This window comes from Myiozetetes cayanensis, unplaced genomic scaffold (assembly GCF_022539395.1).
Source record: "Myiozetetes cayanensis isolate MyiCay16 unplaced genomic scaffold, myiCay2020 scf6-25, whole genome shotgun sequence".
Classification (NCBI taxonomy): domain Eukaryota; kingdom Metazoa; phylum Chordata; class Aves; order Passeriformes; family Tyrannidae; genus Myiozetetes; species Myiozetetes cayanensis.
This window is the reverse complement of record NW_026087853.1, coordinates 55082233-55101047: the sequence shown is the minus strand read 5'-3', so window position 1 is coordinate 55101047 and position 18815 is coordinate 55082233. Positions and strand designations below refer to the sequence as shown.

Genomic DNA, 18815 nt, shown 5'->3' with positions numbered 1-18815 from the left:
CCATAAAACAGCAGGAATGGCTCAGAGAGACATTGCTCTCTCCCTTTAAAACAACAGGAAAGGCTCAGGACACCCTGCTCCAGCCCAGAGCTCTGCCAAAACAGCAGGAAAGGTTGCCACAAACTGGTGCCTGGTTCAGAGGGATCGAAAGGGACAAGTTAAATCAAATTTGAATTACTTCCCTGGTTCACTGGCTGGACTTCTGCTTTGCAGCAAAGCACAGCAATAAACATCAAGGCTGCAGTGAGCTGTGCCAAGAGGCTGCCTCCCAAATCTGGGGAGCTGTGCCTTCAATCCCCTGCTCCAAATCCCTGAGTTCTCTCAGACAAGGCTTTTTGGCTCTCTGGGAGGGGACAAGAGCCTGTGTCACTGTTCAGTGCACCTGGGAATGGTGCATGGAAAAATGAGGCACTTAAAATGCTGGTGGGGCTGAAAGGGGTAAAAGATATTTAAACTGGTAAAAACTGTCCTTGTATTTTTCAGCCTGACTTTGTGCTCAAGCTCCGTAATGAAACCTGTTTTTTAAGGTGAAAAGCAGCAGGAACCTGGTGTCTTAGGAAAATTCCTGGAGAGGAGCCAGACAGGATTTCATGGAAGGAGCAGCTGGGATGTGGCTCAGCTGCAGCTGAGCCCATGGAGGGCTGAGCACCTCAGACTGCCCATTCTGGGCAATGGCATTTTCTGAGCAACAGTACCTGGATTCCCCTTGGACTGTTCATCCTCCTCCTCCAGCTCGAACAGGCCGCAGCCAGCGGTGTCAATGAGCAACAAGGGAATGGTGGTCTCTTCCGTACAGGAGACGCCCGGCAGGTCCCTGCACAAGGTGTTTGGGAAAGGGACGGGTGACAAGGCTGAGGTTACGGCAACATCCAGAGGGGCTGTGGCTGCCCCATCCCTGGGAGCGTTCCAGGCTAGGTCAGGCAAGGCTTGGAGCAACCTGCGCTAGTGGAATGTGGGCCCGTGGAAACTGGTGGTGTTTAAGGTCCCTTCCCACCCAAACCATTCTGGGATTCCATGATTACCACACCAAAGGAGGGCACACAGGCTAAGTCTGCCTGACCTCTGGTTGGGCAGCGAAGAAGGACAAACCTCCCTCAATTAACGTTTCCTCAGTTTTCCACCAAAGGATGAAACACAAATGCCACGGCAGGGACAGGGGGAACAGAAAACTCCTCAGGGAAGGGGCAAACCGGGATGAAAAGGACACCTCAGCTCAAGTACCGGCAGGGAGCAAGCGACCCACCTGAGCAGGTGCTGCGCCACGGAGGGGTGGGCGCTGAGCCGGCCGCTGTAGAGCTCCGTGGATGCCCATTCCATGATGAGCCGGTGCATGCGGTACTGCACCGTCAGCATCCGCACCACCCGCTCCCCGTAGTGCCGCGCCAGCCGCTCCATCAGGCTCAGGGACAGGCCCTGCGCTGCAGCCCTGCGGGGACAACCACCTCAGAGTGGGCCCACAGCACGGGCGGGACCCTCGCTGGGCTGAACTCAACCGGCACCCGGAGACAGGCGCGGCACCGCGGCGGGAACGGCGTCCGTCCGTGCTGGTGGGTAAGTTGGAATGCTGAACCTGCGGCACCTACTCCAGACCCTGCTCATATGGCCCTGGTTTCTCCAACAGGTGCCAGGAGGGTGCAGTGTTGGCTGTGGAGGCCCCACCCCTGGAGGTGTTCAAGGAGTGACTGGATGTGGCACTCTGCTCTGGTCTGGGTGACAAGCTGGGGATCTGCCACAGGTTGGACTCAAAGACCTTGGAGGTCTTTTCCAGCTGAAACGACTCTGGGATTCTGTGATCCGTCAGCATAGGGCTACACTGGCATTACTACAAGCTCAGCCAGGGCTTTGGCATCACCCAGTGCATTAGGATCATAGCTCATTCCCAAGTTTAGAATGCCTGGTGTCCACACAGCCAGCCCTTGCTGATGTTTCCCCCAGACACCTGCTGCTCCAGCGTTTTCATCCTGCCCCGGCCACTCGCCCCAGGCTAACACAGGGATCATTGTTTCATCACCCACTAAACCCCATCACCTCTGGCAGGGGCCCTGCAGCACAAATTAATCCTAATGAAATTAGCCTTTCAGGAGCCTAATTGTTTTCCCTTCGCTGGCAGAGAGGGTTTGTTGGAAGCACCACCCCAAGGCCCCATCTGAGGAAGAAGGATGGAAGTTGATGTGCTTGAATTTTTGTGAGCATGAAGAGATTTTTCATACTGTGGCTGACAGTGAGGGGGCGCTGGCTGCTGCCAGACACAATGAACCAGCACAAAGATGATGAAATGATGACAGAGGACAGCTCAGGAAAATTATTTCCATCAAGGCTAAGGGCCACAGCACACATCCAATCCCTGCCATGGGAATTCCAGCCCCAGAGTGAGGGATTGTTGTCGTACTGGCCAGTCCTGCCACGCTCCCCACAGGTACTTGGAAACTATGACCAGAGAACTGCAAAGTCATTAAACCTGCAGAAGGGGAAATTTAAGGACAGATCTTTCCAAGAAGCTGGGTTTCATTAGCCCTCCTTCCTGTTGGAGCACAGGATGCAGCACACTGGGGAAAAATGGGGAATAACCTCTGAATGCACACGGCTGCAGGATGAGGGAGGCAGCAGTTTGCCAGAGGTGGGCTGGGATGAAGGGACAGAGCAGGATGTGGGAAATGTGTTCCAGTTATCGGGAATCAGTTCTGCTCCTGAACGAGAAGGTGCTGTCATGTTGCCTGATCCTCCCCACGGAGCCTGGATCTCCTGGATAAGGAGGGAATTTAAGCAGGGAGAGCTGCCTGCACTCAGGTGAAACAGCCATTAAATCTCCCAGCAAGCCTCAGGAATAATGCTTTTCCATGCCCTTCCAGCTCCATTCCCACCACAGGGCTCTACGTGATGTTACATGCTGAATTAATAATGAGGAATTAAACTGCTGGAGAATATTTCACCTGTTAATAATTTCTATTATTTTACCACTCAATTAATTCCTCCTGTGGTTGATTTCTACGCCAACAAAATCCTAAGTGCCCTGAGCAGACATTTTTTACCCATCAGCTGCTTTAGAGAAATGGAACTGGGAGAAAAGGTTGGACAGACACGACTGCACAGCACAGGATGCTTGGGAATCTCTACTTAAAAGTACCTCAAGGAAAACTGGGAAAGGTAAAATTCCCAAAACAAGCCCACAGCAGCCAGTATTTGCTGCTCACCTGGTTTCACCCTGCTTCACCTGCAGCAAAGGCTGCACTTGGCCCAAATGCACCTTCCTACAGCCTGCCCTGTATGTGTCCAGAACGATCAGTACTGTGGGGAAAATGGGGAATTGTTTCCCATGGAAGGCTGGAGCTGTGCCCTCAGTCGTGGAATATCTTTTCTTATTCACCCCTGAGACAGGAGATGCTGGTGTGCCTGATCTCTGCAGTACACACTGAATTTGGAACGAAGAGCCTGGAGAAGGATGTCACTGTGTTTTCCCACCTCAAGAACTCCACATTAACAAGGTTAATTAATGGATGTGCATCCAGGAGCACATCCACTGCTCCTGGATGGCAAAACCAGGCTGAGGCTGCTGTGGACATGGAAAGTATTTGCTCTGTGCCCTGGGTTTTTCCATCCTGGTACAGCTTTAAGAGGTTCCACAACAAGGTAAAGCAGTAGTGAGGCTGTGCAGAATTCCCCCTTTTCCCTGGATATTGTGGATTATTTTTTTAATCCTTGCAAATATAAAGGAGGAGGGGAGCTTGTTCTATTCCAGCTGTGGAAGCCACCAGAGAAACCCAAGGCCTGACAACTTGCTCTCCAGTGGTGAAGTGAAAGCAGATCCGTTCAGTCTTGACATGGGAATCAGCAAACTACAGAGCACGGAGAACCAGCACGTGGATTTGGGATGGTGCAGACACCCAGACTGGCCATTAACACACAAGCAGCAAAACACCCCAGTGTTTGTCTGAGTTGTGAGAACCAGAGGTTTGACAAATACCTGCTGATATCTGCAGGGAGTACAGTTAATAAATCAGAGCCCTGATGTGGGGATGAATTAATCGGGCTGCCAGAAAAGGATGGAACGAAGGCCCAAATGAACACAAGGCAAGCAAATATTCCTGTCGGACTGCAGGAAGTGTCCTGGCATTGAGGTGCCCACTGGGACAGGGCCAAAATCCAGATGGAGGTCTGAAGCTGCTGCCAGTGAGGGGGAGTTGCAGGGGGCTGGAATTTGCCATTGCTGGGAAGAGCTCTCAGAAGAAACCATCCAGCACGGACAAAGATGCAGGTGAGTGGACTGCAAGGTGTGTGGGGGGATACCCTCTGCATCCTGGGATAGCTCCAGATGTGTCAGAAAGCAAGAGGAACACCCTTCAGACTGTCCACCAAACACTCCCTAAGCCTCAAGGGGAAAAAACCTGATGATAATAACTGATAAATGCTGAATCCACGGAGGAAAAAGCGGGCAACAGGAAGATAGTTGGAGTATCCCAGCATTCCTGCTGGACAGGAGCTTCCTGCCTGAGCAGGGTTGACTTCCCCTGCTGTAGTAACAGCCGAGCCTCCTGCCAGCCTGGATCCATCCCGGCTCACTTTAGACCCCAAAATAGGAGCCCACCCACTCCAGGCCTGCTGTCATCAATGGAGAAGGGGAAGGTGGGAGGAAGGCTTGGAGTCCTCCGCATGAATCATCCTTGGAAATAGCTCATCCCCTTCCTTGAACCAAAGAGGAGGTGGCAGGTGATTCGGGGCCTTCAGGAGAGCTCTGGAATTACCTACAGGAGGAGGTGGAAGGGATCTGCCCCTGTGCTGCTTCTCCTGGTCTGCAGGGGACTGTGATGGCACACACCCCTTCGAGAATTCCCAGCAACCCCAGGGCAGGGCCAAAGGCTTCCTGTGGGACTGCTCTCCCTGGCTGTTAACTCAGAGCCTTGGAAGCCCCGGGGCAGTTGCCCAGCAGACACAGGGCCTCTCCCTGATCCATGGCTGGGATGAGCTGCAGGTAAAGGCACCACCTCCCAGGAGAAACCTGCTGGGATGGAAGCCACGTGAAACTTCCAGCAGTGGCTGCCTGTAACACAGCTCTGATGGCATTCTAGCAGCATGACAGCTCCTGGGCAGGAAGGGGGGGGGATCCAATAAATAATCCCAGTATGAAATATCTCCACAGGTGAGGATTCGGGAGCGTTCGGCTGCATCGGCCACAGGAGGAGCTGGGACTTTACCTGTGGGAGACGATGGTGGGGGGCAGCTGCTTGTGATCCCCAGCCAGGATGCACTTGGGAGCCTTCAGCAGAGGGATCCAGCAACTGGCTTCCAGGGCCTGAGCACACTCATCAATCACCACCAGGTCAAAGTGGTTTTCGGGCAGCAGCTTCAGTGGGCCGTCGGAGGAGGCACCTGATGGAAGGAGAAGGCACGATAACATTTCCTGGTAGGGATTTAGACATCCAGCTCTGCAGCCCGTACCAGGCACGTATGCGTGTATGTCAGGATTGTTTTTGCCAATTCCTGTTTGTCCCCCTTTTTTTTTTTTTTTTTTTTTTTTCCTGGCATCTGGGCCCAGAAGCTTCCAAGTCTTTTTGAAAAACAGCAGCCAAAGGGAACAAGATCCTCGAATGCTTCGCCCAGAGCCGAGCAGAGAACACCCACCTTCCTGCTGCCCTCCAGTGCAAACAAAACTCCTCATCACCAACACTGGTGTTACAGTTTGTCATCTAAGACACCCTGTTTTCCCTTAAAAAATAGTTTCCAGCCCATATGAATCCTCTCTGGTAAGAGGGGCACACTTATAACCTGACTTTTGCCTTTGGCCATGCTGAGGGGGGAAGGAGAAGAAATGGAAGTTTCCTTCTGTCTAAACCAGCCTGTACCAGCCTGGCCTGGTTTTCTTCCCTCCCAGTCTTGGGTTTATTGAACTGCCATTAATTAAAGGTCACTCATGGCCCTGAGTGCTGTCACGATTAGATTTTCTCTGGGCTGAAGCCACCAGCGGAGCACTTGGGCTGCAGAATTCCCATCAAGCTTAGAGGGGTTCAGGGAAATCCCACCACTGGGATTAGCAAAATCCAAACCCTTTGTTCGCCCACCACCTCTCTCAGAAGCTGAGTTCCAGACCTCCAGCTGGGAAGCCCCAGCCCCAGGAGGAAATCACAGCTGATCCCCCAAAAATACCAGTTTTGCTGAAAAAAGGAAAGCTGCCCCTTTTCCAGGCAAAGTTAAAAAAAAGGAGAGTCCAATGCCTAGGGAATAAAGGGAAGATTTATCTTGCCTTTAACCTTCACCCCAGTAACTTGCCCCATGAGGTTTTTTTTATGACCTAAAATTATTGATGTTTCCCTTCAGGAAATGATCCCCGAGCAACTAAATCTGAAGATATAAGCAGAGTATTAAACATCTGAGCTAGAAAAGCCTTTTAACACCTGTTAAATTTTAAGTACTCACATCCCCCTCAACTGCAGGGTATTACCTTCCTACCTGTAGATGCAGATGCCTGATGGGTACCTGGATCTGCTCCCTAAATCCTATGCAATGTAATACTTTTTTTGTTTTGTTTTTAATAAGTAATGAATAAATTATAATTAATATACAACATTTATATTAAAATTAATATATAATATAATACATAATATATAAACATATATTATACAACATATAATGTACTATATTATATTACAATGTATAATATAATTATATATATTATTATAATGTAGTATTAGAAAACATATTGTAATTTATTATATATTATGTATAATGAAATATATAATATATAAATATACTATATAAAATATTAAAATAAATATAAAAATTGTATCTAATTTATGTTTTCTGAGACAGATATTTAAGACACCAGCCTTTTGTGAGGGCAAGAGGGAGGAAGGTTTATCTTACGTCTCCCCACTCCAGGAATAATCACTTGGGTGATTACAGGACTAACAACAGGCAGACTGAGAGCAGGCAGTGGTGAGCACGTGCTGGATTCTATCAGTCCTGGAAACAGTCCAAGCAGGGAAGCAATTCCATGTGACTTCTGCAATCAATAGCAGATTGCACACCTCCAGCAGCTCTTGTTTACTCACTGAGCTCTCAGCTCCTACTCAGAACTAACTAAGGCCCTTCCAGACCCCTACTCTGTGCTAAACAACCCCCTGCGCCAGAGTGGAAACCGGGAGCATCCCCCTGGGGAGGGCTTTGGGAGACCCCACTGAGCTCCCAGGGGCTTGGGGCAGGGTAAGTCTCCCAGGTACCCTTGCAGGGCACGTGGTTTGGCTGAGTGCCGGCAAAGGGAGGTAAAATCCTGCACAAGGGGATCCCACACCTGTGTTGGTGGCCAGGACAACGCTGGCGTGGCTGAGGGCTGAGGCCATGGCAGCTTCTTCTCGCTCCTTCAGCTCCTTCCTCAGGGTCTTTATCTCGCCCAGAAAGTGGCTCCGCTCTCCCTTGTCTTGGGCCCTTTTGGTTTTCGCCTGGAAAACAGAAAAATTAGGGTAGAACCAACTGTTTCTAGTCAGCTCAGTCCATCCAACAGCCATGCCTACGACCTGCCAAATCCGGACACAGAGCAGGGAGTAATGTTTGGGAAGAGGGGTCTTGTGCCTCTGCTGGGTGAGGGTAACTGGGATTCCCCATCTCGTTCTGCTCCGTTGCTCAGGGAAGCAGTGCCCCTCTGGCTCCTGGAAGCAGGAGGGCTCCCCAATCCACAGCAGCAACTCTGCCCCTTCAAACCAGCAACTCTGAGCTGCTCTTAATGACTCAGAGCAGCATCTAGACAGGGCCACGGCTTTTTTTTTTAGCAGCACTATTAAATATATCTAACACATCAAACCACCAGCACTGGGCACCAGCACTTCCAGACCAGCAGCCACAAGACGTCAGCCCAGCTATGGCTCACTGCAGGCACCCTGAGCGATCCCAGAGGGAAACTGGGATCATTTCCCTGGAGGTAATGACTTGATAAAGATGAAATGTTGCAGACAGAGGCTTTTATACGCAGCCAAACCAATAAGGCTCGATTGTTCCTGCAGTTATGCTCTGGAAGGATGGATTTTCCAGGGTCTAGCACGGTTCAGCTCATGTTGCAGCCTCTGCTCAGCCAGTTGAACTTGTAGGTATTTAAAACCCTGAAACCTCCATGTGCCTGTCAAGTGGAGTCAAAATGGGCTGAGAAATTCCAGAGGGGTGGGATGACAGAAAGGCAGATCTGTGACCACACAGGCACCTCTTCCTTGGATCTGAGGGACAGGTGGACTGAGCTGAAGGAACAAAGCAAATGAGCATCAATTTCCTCCCTGCTGGAACCAGGAATATTAGAGGGGCAAACTGATAGTGCTAGCAGGGCCAAGGGGAATGTCTGTTCTGCTACAAAGATCTAGTGAACAAATTAACCATAGCAACTGTTGTCTGATGACGGCTTGTGGCACTCACAAGATCCAAACATCTACCTCATTTTGGGCTCTGGAAGCAGCTTAGGGAGCAGGGAGCACAGTCCATTCCTAATTAGGGTTCCATGGGTGCCATGAGGCTCTGACTATCCCCACCTGTCTCATCTGGTCCCCCACCCACCCATTCATTGGTCTGGGAGCTCTGTTTAAGGCCAGGTCAGGCTGAGCTTGGTTTCCTTCCTGGATTACCTGCTTCATCCCCCTGGACCTGGGACTGGACCTGTGCTGCCTTTCTTGTTCAGGTACTGTGGGGCTGCAGTTTTGCTGGTGCAGAGTATCCAGGAGCTGAGGTCCTGGGAAGCTTGAAGCCAGCTGAGGGCAGGAGGCACAAAGGGGTAGGAAGTGCCCAAAGAGAGCACAGGGGTTTATTTCTGTCACTGGTCCTTCTGTAGTTTGTGGTGTTGATGAAGGGGAGGAGTGAGAAGCATAAAAATGTGGAATTGCAAAGGAAGAAATTATTACAGGGACAAGCAGGGAACATGGCAGGGGAGAAACTGAGGCTGGAGGAGGGAAAGATGGGCTGGGACCTCAGAGCTGAGGTTTCTGCAGCCCAGAGAGATGGAATGAGTCAGGGTCATGTTCTCTGACAGACCTGATTGTGGGCAGCTCAAAACAAGCTGGACTGCAGCTCTTGGGTTCTTGTTTGGTATTTTGGGGTGAAACAAGCCTTGGTGGCCAGTTCCTCCCTCCCATCACCATGATCCTCTTCCTAGGGAGGAAGCAGATGGAGGCCTTAGTGCTGAAGGTTCTGCTTTCTCCCTAATTCCGCTTCTGCTATGGAAAATCAACAGTGAAAAACCTCTCAGCTTTCCAAATGCCTCCCAGGGAGAGGAAAAGCAAAAATAATCACTAGTGAGAATGATGGAAAATAAATCAGGAAGTAAAAAAATGGCTTCTGGACAGTGTTGTCACCAGAAGGGGAGGGAAAACAACTTACTTAGTATCAAAACGTCATCGCAAAGAACAGAGCCACTTTGTAAGTTAAGTTTAGGAAAACTAGGTTGAGAAAGAAGAAACTAAAGATGCATTTTTAAATACGTTCTGCTTTCTACTTAAGGTGGCTGAGAGTGGGAGGGAGTGTCAGGACAGGCAGACAGCTCATTAGGAAGTGAATTAATGATGGGAATGTTTCTCTGGTGAAGAGGATGGCAGGAACCATGCCAGACACATGATGTGAGGGGCAGGGCACAACAGTGGGGACTGTGATTCTCCCACTTCCGTCAGGGATTCAGCCAGGAGGAGTTTTGCCTTCCAGCAGATGAAGATGACATAATCCCAGAATGGTTTGGCTGGGAAGGGACCTTAAAGCCCATCCAGTTCCAACCCCTTTCCACTAGCCCAGGTTGCTCCAAGCCCTATCCAGCCTGGCCTTGGACACTCCAGAGATGGGGCAGCCACAGCTTCTCTGGGCAACCTGTGCCAGGGCCTCACCACCCTCACAGGGAAGATTTTTCTTCCTAGTATCTAATTTTCTAACCTCCAATCAGAGTAAATGGGATTAATCCAGGCCACTCTGGATCCATTCCCATCTTCAACTGTTTAGTCCCCTGCACTTTGCCATTATTTGTCTCACCCCTGGGGTGTCCTTTCTCCTGTTGACTGGCCACAAAGACAGACTCACCAATAAACCCCCTGCCTGGCTACAGGAAGATCCAAAATGAGCATCCTCGGGGGCTCAGGGTGTCCTGAACCCCAAATACGTGATTTAACCAGGGTGTGCAGGTTGGCTCACTTCAGGACTAGTCCCTGACTTGCCTCTAGTCACTGATTTTTGGGATAACCTGGAGCACAGTCATCTAAGAAGTGGTAAGGTTGTCCCTTAATTTAGGGAGGTCTGTGGATCAGGTGCTGCAGCCAGGCAGTGCAGGTGGGATGGGCTGCAGGGACACGTACCCAGGCCTGGTCGATGTCCTTCCTGATATCTGCCACTATCTGGGCGTTGTCCCCACGGGCCAGGACTGCATCCAGGGAATGCTGCTGGATGGGCTCCAGCAGGCGAGCGGGGTGTCCCAGCCGCAGGATCCGGGCCTTGGAGCCGGCCAGCCTTTCCACCAGGTTATCCACAGCCACGTTGGAAGGGGCACAGCACAGCACCTGCGAGAGGAGAAACCAGCTGTGCTTGGTACCTCCAAGGACACCAGAACCCTGGAGCAGCAATGTCTGAGTGGGAAGAAGCAGAGAGAGGGAGACCAACATGCACCTGTTGGGAATAAACCACTGACATCTCCAGGGCCCCCAGGCTCCAAAGGTAATTCTCGCCTTGCTTTGCTGCACTAGTGTAGAGTTCACAATAAACAGCAAACCTGAGTTTTGGAGCTTTTATCAGCACCTAATCTGAGCTGGTGGGAAAGTCCCCGATCCCTGAAAGCCAAGCCAGGCTCTGGATCAGCACAGCTCCTGTGGGAGCTGCTCCAGCTGCCACAAAGCCCTTGAATGGTTTGGCTGGGAAGGGACCTTAAAGCCCATCCAGTGCCACCCCCAGCCACGGGCAGGGACACCTTCGACTATCCCAGGTTGCTCCAAGTCCCGTCCAACCTGGCCTTGGACACTTCCAGGGATTGGGCAGCCTGTGATACGGCCTGGCCACTCTCACAGGGAAGAATTTCTCCCTGATATCCAACCTAAGTTTCCCCTCTTTCAGTTTGAATCCGTTCCCCCTTGTCCCACCACTCCAGTTCCTGATGAATTGTCCCTCTCCAGCTTCCTTGCAGGTCCCTTCTGACACCTGGGGGTGCTGTGAGGTCTCGACACAAGGAGAGGTGGTCACAGTCACCACAGCCCTGCCACTGCCCCTCACCTTGAGGCCTTGCTGCACAGCCTGCAGGATGATCTCCACCAGGGTCGTGGTCTTCCCTGTGCCGGGTGGGCCGTGGATGATGGCGAGCTCCCTCTGGGCCAGGGAGAAGGAGACAGCTTCCCTCTGGGATTCATCCAGCGAGGTATTGAAAAACTTCAGAGGCTCTGGGGACACAGCAGAGGGTCACTGGGACCTCTGCCCTAACTGGGAGCTGGCTGAGAAGCACAAATGCAGGAAAACAAGAAGCTCTCCGCAGCCAGCCCAAATCCATTTCATAATGAGGAGGAACTTGGGAGGAAGACACTGAGGAGGATAAAAGACCCCAAAATATAAAAGTAAGGCTTGTTATGCTTCCAAAACAAACAAGCTGTCCATCCTGCATCCCTGCCTTCCCCATCCCCTCCCCACCCCTGATATTTTGTGTTCAGCTGTGAACACAGCCAGTCAGTGTTGGAATTTCCAGTGTTCAAAGAGGAATTTAGCTGCTCTAGCATCAAACAGGAGGGTTGTCCTGGCTGTGGAGGGAGCTCTGGGTTTGCTTCACAGGTGGGCCAGCATATTTAGGGAATCTTCAGTGGAAACTGGGAGGGAAATAGCTGATCTTGTGAACAAATGACAGCCATTCCAGTTAAATCCGACACAGCACTAGTGAAAAAGCAGCAGGAAAACCTACAAAATCTGTGAGGCAGAACACAGCAGCCCTGTACTGGTCAGCAAGGAAGGTAGGAAAAGATAAGAACAGCAATTTAAATGATAAAACTAAAATTAGTTTCAGCTTTCATAAGGCAGGAAAAAAGAGAAAAGAATATGCAAATTGCATTAGAAGAGAATTGGTTTCACTGCAGAGACCCAGTTCTCACAAGCTGCTTTTTACCTCCCAGATTTATCTCATTTAGGCCCAAATTTATTCTCATCCCCCCTAATCCTGCTGCTAATCTCCTTGTTCATTATGGGAGTTAATTACAGCAGAGATGATGACTCATTACACTGAGGTTTCCCGAAAATAACGTTCCCACAAAAGCTTATATAAGACACATCTCTGGGCATCGTTCCCTGCTGGGCATCATGTGGTTTCTCCCTCTCTTTGCATCAAGGGCTGGATTAAAAGCAGGGAAGTTTCTCCTGGTTTCAGGCAGGTGAACTCGTGCGGGACCTCTGGCTTTTGAGGCAGCACAACTAAATGAGGTGTCTGTGTTAAACCAAAAACTCCCCCCAAAGAGGTGGTGAGGGAGGGAGAATTGGGGCCAAAGGTGCTTTTTGCTGTTAATCTGCCTCTTGGTTTATATATAATTTTTGGGTGAGTGTGCTAATGACTAAGAGAAGGCCAGGAAACATCCCCTGGGCCGGGGGAACAGCAAGAATAGCTTCAAAACTGAAAGGCATTTCCCACAGTGAGGAACAGCCGGGACGTGGGAGTCATTGATGTTTTCTTGCTCGAGGATGAGCTCAGGAGCTTCTCCAGGCGTGTGCCCACCCTCATCCCTTCCAACCACATGCTTCCAGGAGCTGCTGTGTGGGCAGGCTGGGAATGAGCCTCTCCTGGGCTAAGCACAGGGGTGAGGAGGAGGGAAGAGCCTCTTAAGGGATGCTGAGCTCCTCCAAACTCTTCATCCACCAGCCTGGGCTCCAAGTAGCCTCATGTGAAGAACTGCAGGTTATCCACTGCAGCAGGGCTGATCCAGAGGACTCCACAAGGAATTGGTTTAGGATTTGCACCTCTTAACCCAGCTCTACCCCTGGGCATCAGCTCTGCACAGCTGCCTCCTGCTTCGCCCAAGGCTGTCCATTCCAGATCCCAAGCGGGCCATGGAGAGGAGGAATGGAAATCTGCACCCTCAGTTCTGGCAGGGACGTGTCTCACTGGTGGCCAGGTAATTCTGCCCAGAAACACAACTCAATTTTTTCGATTTAGGGAGTGCAGTGCTGATAAAACAAACCACCTTGGCCATCAGGGTTGGCTCTCCAACATTTCCAGTGATTGAGGTGATTTTCTGCACAGTTCCAGCCACTCTGGGGAAGCAGCAAGTTGCAGGGTGACATCCAAGCCCAGGAAAAGGGGTCTTTGCACCAAAAAGAGATGGGGAAACTGTGCTCTTCACAGTGTGTTCCTCACCATCAGTGTGTGGAGGCACCAAGAGTAAACCAGGCCCCACCGGCAGCTCCTCCACAGCAAAACCTCACAATAGCCAGTGCTGCTGGACACAGTCCAGGTGGGTACTTCAGCCTGAATCAGGAACCTTCCCTGTTCTCCCCAGGAAACACTTGGCATCTGAGTTGTCTGGGTGGCTCAGTCTTCCCAAAAATCCCCAGGGCCTCTCCATGGCCCCTGTGATCACAAGAGGTGTCACGTGGCCAAGGGACAAGGAGTATTTAGGATTTTTTGCAAGTGACTTTTCCCAGGAAGCCCGAGGAAGTCTTGCTTGAAATCCCAGTGCCAAGCTGGCTTTTACTGGGGACATTCCTGCCTTTTAACCAGGCTTGTTTCTTCCTTCTTTCTCCTTTCAACTGTTTTTACAGCCATTAGTAGGTTTAAGTAAAGCCAGGTCTTTCGGAGCCAGCTCCTGGGAACTGAAGTGAACATCCCTCACTTTCTCCAGCCCAGGACCACAGGAGAGAGCTGTTAGTGACCTGCACAGGTGAGGCACAACCAGAATTCCAGAAGGAAAAGGGATGTGTCCCCCTTGGATGACCATGAGGAGCACAGCAAGCAGAGCAATGCTGGCCTCTGCTGGCAAGCCAAGCCTCTCCACATTCCCCCCATTCCCAAAATACTGGGGTCCAGGAGTCCCACATGGATGCTGGGAGCAGGGAAGGGATGCTTGGAGGAGGTTTTGGGTGTGGAAGCTCTAGTAGGGCCACGAAGGCAGATGAAAGTGTGAGAGACACAAGCAGAGCACTCCTGATGGATGAGCGCCTGGATTCTGCTTCCTAGGGAGTCTCACGAGGGCAAAAATCCTGCTGACTTCAGAGTTTGTCTTTTTGGGAAGCTTATTCTCCCCCCTGGAACCTTTGTGGAGGCAGTAAGGTGAGCTGTGGAAGTGCTTCGTGTCGGTCCCACTCTTAGCTGCAGATCCTAGCTAGCCAGTGGTGACACCTTCCCGTTCCTTTGGCTATCCCATGGGTTATTCCTCCCACTGCCTGTCTCGTGTTCTCGTGTTTAGGACAAGGATGTTCACTGTTGCATTTTTAAGTGTTTTGAAAGGACTTGGCCCTTGTGCTGGGTTAGGCTGCTGGTGTCTGGTAATTAATTACTAAAATGCACAGTGGCGTCAGAACCCACCCGGAAGTCCTGCTTGGAAAATAAGGCTTCTAGATTTTATCCCACACTTTAAAAAAGAATCAGATTTAGGCTTTTGCTGCTGCAAAAAGCTTTCACTCACTGCAGCTGATTTTCCCCTCACTCCTTTCCGTGGCTTTCTGGATTTGGGTTGCAGAGAGCCCGTACCACATCCCAGAACGGTGTTGACACAGATGTGTGTCTAGACAGGCAATCTGAGGAGCTGTGCAGAACTCACTGACTCAGCCTGCTGATGGGTTTGTTAGAAATCGGGTAATGGATGGGATGACAGAGAGAGGGAAGCACCTCCCAAGGAAACCAGGCTAATGGGTGCTGGGTCAGGAAAGGAGACACTGAGACAGGGAGAAGCACCTGAGGGCTGGGAGCTTTTTGTGTCCTCACAGCACTTCAGCTCAGCGCAGGCTGGCAGTTCAAGGACCTATTTGAACTTATTGTTTAATTCCTGGCTGGGGATTAATCTAAATGAATCTAATAAAATTTAATTTTGAAATTAATAGATAATTTTATAATTTAAAATGTCATATATAAATGTAATAATTTATATTAATTTTATATTACTATTTATTTTTCTTATATGTTAATATAAATGCACATTTAAATTTTTATGTAATTGTATATATTATATATTAGTATTTTATATTGGTATTTAATATTATATTATTCTACATTATATTATAATATATAATGTACATTTTTAATAAATTAATAGGATTAATCTAATTTATTTTAACTTTCATTTAGAATTAATCTAAATTTAAAAACATCTCTCTAGTTGGGAAGAAAGCAGCTCTAAGGGGAGTAAGCAACTGGAAGGCCTTTGTACCCTGCCAGAGTATTTTGCTGATTTCAGGTGATGCCTTCTCATATTTCATCTCCTCTGCCTGTCTAATGTGGCTGAATGTTTCTATCCATCAATATTGCCTGGGCTGGGGAGACGTAAAATTCATCTTTGCTTTGTTTGGAAATCTGGTGAGAGGGAGTTTGCCTTCATTAGAGGCAGTTCTGCTCCCTCGGGGTAAGAGCAAGAGTTGCTAAGAAAGTTAAAGATGAAAATTGAATTCTTTTATCTCGTATTAAAAACTGTGAGTGCGCCAAGGTCCCTGAAAGGGTTGACTCAGACGGGGATCAGTGCTTAGAGATACGGGGATATGGCTTATTAATATCCATTCCTTGTCCTTGGTATATCCTTCTGGAAGCAAAGCCTGGCTGGAGGGAATGGGAGCCTGCCTTGGGCGAGAGGACAAACCACTGTGGGCAGCCAAATCCACAATCCAAGGAAGAGAAACAGTGCAGGGAGCTGTGGTGGGCAGGAAAATGAGGGAATCCTGGAAGGGACAGATCGCATGAGCAGGGAGAGGAGGGACCTGAGCTCTGTACATGGCTTAGACCCAGACTGCCAGCCCGGCCTGCTGGGCAGCTTCACCCACCCTCTGCCCTCATTCCCAGAGTTCTGTAGTCCAGAGGATAGTTCCCTTCTGTCAGGGGATAACATTCATTAGCAGTTGTTGGTATTTGGTACAGCTGCTGATTCAGGGGGGATGGTTTCCCCCTGGTTTCTCTGAAAGGTTAAGCTGTGTAATTTCACCTTTTCTTTTTTTATTTTCCAAAGGTTCACAACAAAGGGGGATTCTACTTCTATCCAGTTTTTTTGGACAGCTGTTGGTAAAGCCAAATTGTGAAGCACAAAGTATTTGATGAAACCAGACCTCCAATTCGACAAAAGCAATGAGAAGGCTGTAAAAATAAAAATCCAAGTGTTCCCATGCTGTTCCAAATAGCCACTTAATTCCCACAGAGGCAGTCACTGGATTTTCAACAGAGAAGCAGCACTGGCAGTTCCTCATCTTTGGAGTTTGTGGATGGGACTGGGGCAGGAAGCAAATGAGAGATTCCTCATAAACTGGATTGGATTTCAGACTCGTGAATGTGTGCAGACTGATTCCCCCATCACAAATCCTGCCTGTCATGCCAGAACCCCACTTTCCTTGGCATGCTCTGAGAAAAGGGAGCATTAATCAGCTGAAGAGTCTCTTCCAAGGCTCTTTCTGTGAGGGAAACGTGTCCAGTATAAACCAGGATGAACACTGAGTGTTCAAGGCTATGTTCAACACTCAGGTCTTTCCTGGAGCTGAGTGACTGCACATGTGGATAAAAACTGTACAAGGAGCAGTTATTTTGTTCCCACAGGCAGTTCCCAAGAATGCCCATAAAACCTGATTAAAAAGGAAGGATCCTTACTTGTGTCACTGGACGCCCTGGGAGCAGAGGCGAAGAAGAGGACGTCGATCAGGTCGGAGGCCGGGCCACCACGGTACTGCTTGAGTGCAGTTAAAGCTCTGCCAAAGAAGGGAATATCCAGGTCACAGGAATTCCTTTGGAGACTCCCAAGGGCCCACAGACAGGCTGTGGGCACAGACGGAACTATTCCAGAGATGAACAACGTTACCCCACCAGACTAATCCCATCTAATTCCTGCATCCCCCAATGTTCCCACATGCATCCCTGTGCTGGTCAGGCTTCCACTTCCCATTATTCCAGCTTGGTACAGCCAAGTGTGCTTTTCCAGAACGTTAATCCAGCAAGGAAGTATTCAGTCCTCCTGCCAGGATGGAAAAGGTCCTACACAGAACCCAGGGACTATCAGAGGTCCTACAACCAGACTGAAATACGCAGCTGGGAAAGGGAAGAGCAGGACCAGCCAGCAGGTGGGTAAATTTAGGCTGTTATGAGGTTATATAGCATGACAAATCCAACTGAATTATCCCAGGATGGATTCCCTCAGCAGGCAGCACAAAAAGACTGGGTGGATACCTCCCCTCAGAGGAGCTGCTGTAGGAGTAACAGCGATCGGAAAGGAGAGAAACCAAGCCTAGTGAATAAACTGGGAAGTGTGTGGGACTAAACGTGGCCGTTCTGACATGGCTCTCCCACCCCTGAGCTGAGGGACCCCCGGGGAGCCCAGACCGTTTGAGCCTGTTGTAGGTGACGTCGTTGGCCAACTTGAGCAGGCGGAAGGAGCGCTCGTGGTCCAGGCCCAGCTCCCCATCCCGGGCCTCCTCCAGGGCCACGGTCACTGCCCTGGAGGTGACACGTGTCACGACGCCAGTGGCCACTGGGTCACCCTGCCCAGCAGAGTCGTAGAGTCCCACGATGTCCCCTGCAAAGGCAAGTTTGGAGAGGGTCAAAGAGGGGGGAAATGTGTTGTTGCCCAGAGAAGCTGTGGCTGCCCCAGCCCTGGAAGTGTCCAAGGCCAGGTTGGATGGGGTTTGGAGCAACCTGGGATAGTGGAAGGTGTCACTGCCCATGGCAGGGGGGTGGGACTTGATGGGATTTAAGGTCCCTTCCCACCCAAACCATCCCTGGATTCTGTGATTCTGTTTTTTAATTTTGGAAAGACAGGAATGCCCCTTACCAGGCCCAAAGCTGTTGGAAGGCAGCTCAGAGTCTGAATCCCATTTCCTGGGCTGGAATGTCACGAGGAGACGCCCATAGAGGCCGGTTCTCTGGCTGGTGACCTGGAGTTTGAGCAAGCAGACACCTCTCCGCTGCAATTCCTTCAGGGAGACGCTCTCCTGCCATGCCCTGGGAACCACACACGGGGTGAACACCATCGGGATGAGGTCGAGACTTGAGGCTCCAGGTGACAAAGAGGAATGACCTTGTCCTGGCTCCTGGCACCTCGTGGCTGGGTAAGGGTCTGCACCCCCGACACGGGGGTCTGAGAGGGATGGCTACAGGTGAGCTGGTCCCATAGGGGTGAGTCCAGCGGGGTTTCCCACGGATCAGAGCCCTGTTGGGGTGGTTTCCTATTGGAATGGGCTGGTTGGAAAGGTGGGATTACACCTGCGTTCCCATAGGTGACAGGACGGTTTCCCATGGGTGACAGTGGGTCCCAGGTGAGGGTCCCCCAGGGTTTCCCATAGGTGACAGTGGGTCCCGGGTGATGGTCCCTCAGATTCCCACGGGTGACAGCAGGTCCCACAGGAGAGTCCCTCAGGGTCCCAAGTGAGGGTCCCCTAGGGTTTCCATAGGTGACTGAGGGTCCCAGGGGAGGGTCCCTTACATTCCCACGGGTTACAGCAGGTCCCACGGGAGAGTCCCCCAGGGTTTCCATAGGTGACCGTGGGTCCTGGGGGAGGATCCCCCAGATGCCCACGGGTGACAACGGATTCCTATCCCCACGCTCCCCTCGGCCGCACATGCCCCCGGGGGTCCCTCCCCGCCCCGGTCCGGTCCGTGCCTGCTCTCGGCCAGCTCCGCCTCCCGCTCCTCCCGCAGCAGCTCCAGGTGCCGATCCGCCGCCTCCGCCGCCATG

At 50.8% G+C, this 18815-nt stretch overlaps 1 protein-coding gene and 1 long non-coding RNA gene across 2 annotated transcripts in view; one reads left to right on the top strand and one right to left on the bottom strand.

Moving 5' to 3' along the window:
* The window catches only part of IGHMBP2 (immunoglobulin mu DNA binding protein 2), a 24918-nt gene extending 6103 nt beyond the window's left edge, over positions 1-18815 (bottom strand). Inside the window, exons 1-10 of the mRNA XM_050334868.1 lie at positions 18741-18815; positions 17913-18082; positions 17465-17657; positions 16739-16836; positions 11203-11366; positions 10299-10499; positions 7283-7430; positions 5190-5364; positions 1244-1426; positions 696-814 (exon numbers count right to left, since the gene is read on the bottom strand). Coding sequence (XP_050190825.1) covers positions 696-814; positions 1244-1426; positions 5190-5364; positions 7283-7430; positions 10299-10499; positions 11203-11366; positions 16739-16836; positions 17465-17657; positions 17913-18082; positions 18741-18814 — 1525 coding nt within the window. The 5' untranslated portion in view covers position 18815. The remainder of the gene's footprint in view (positions 1-695; positions 815-1243; positions 1427-5189; positions 5365-7282; positions 7431-10298; positions 10500-11202; positions 11367-16738; positions 16837-17464; positions 17658-17912; positions 18083-18740) is intronic.
* Positions 12974-16181, top strand: LOC126650299 (uncharacterized). The gene is made up of 3 exons (XR_007631397.1): positions 12974-13073; positions 13720-13838; positions 16110-16181. It is a non-coding gene; the product is annotated as an uncharacterized LOC126650299 (long non-coding RNA).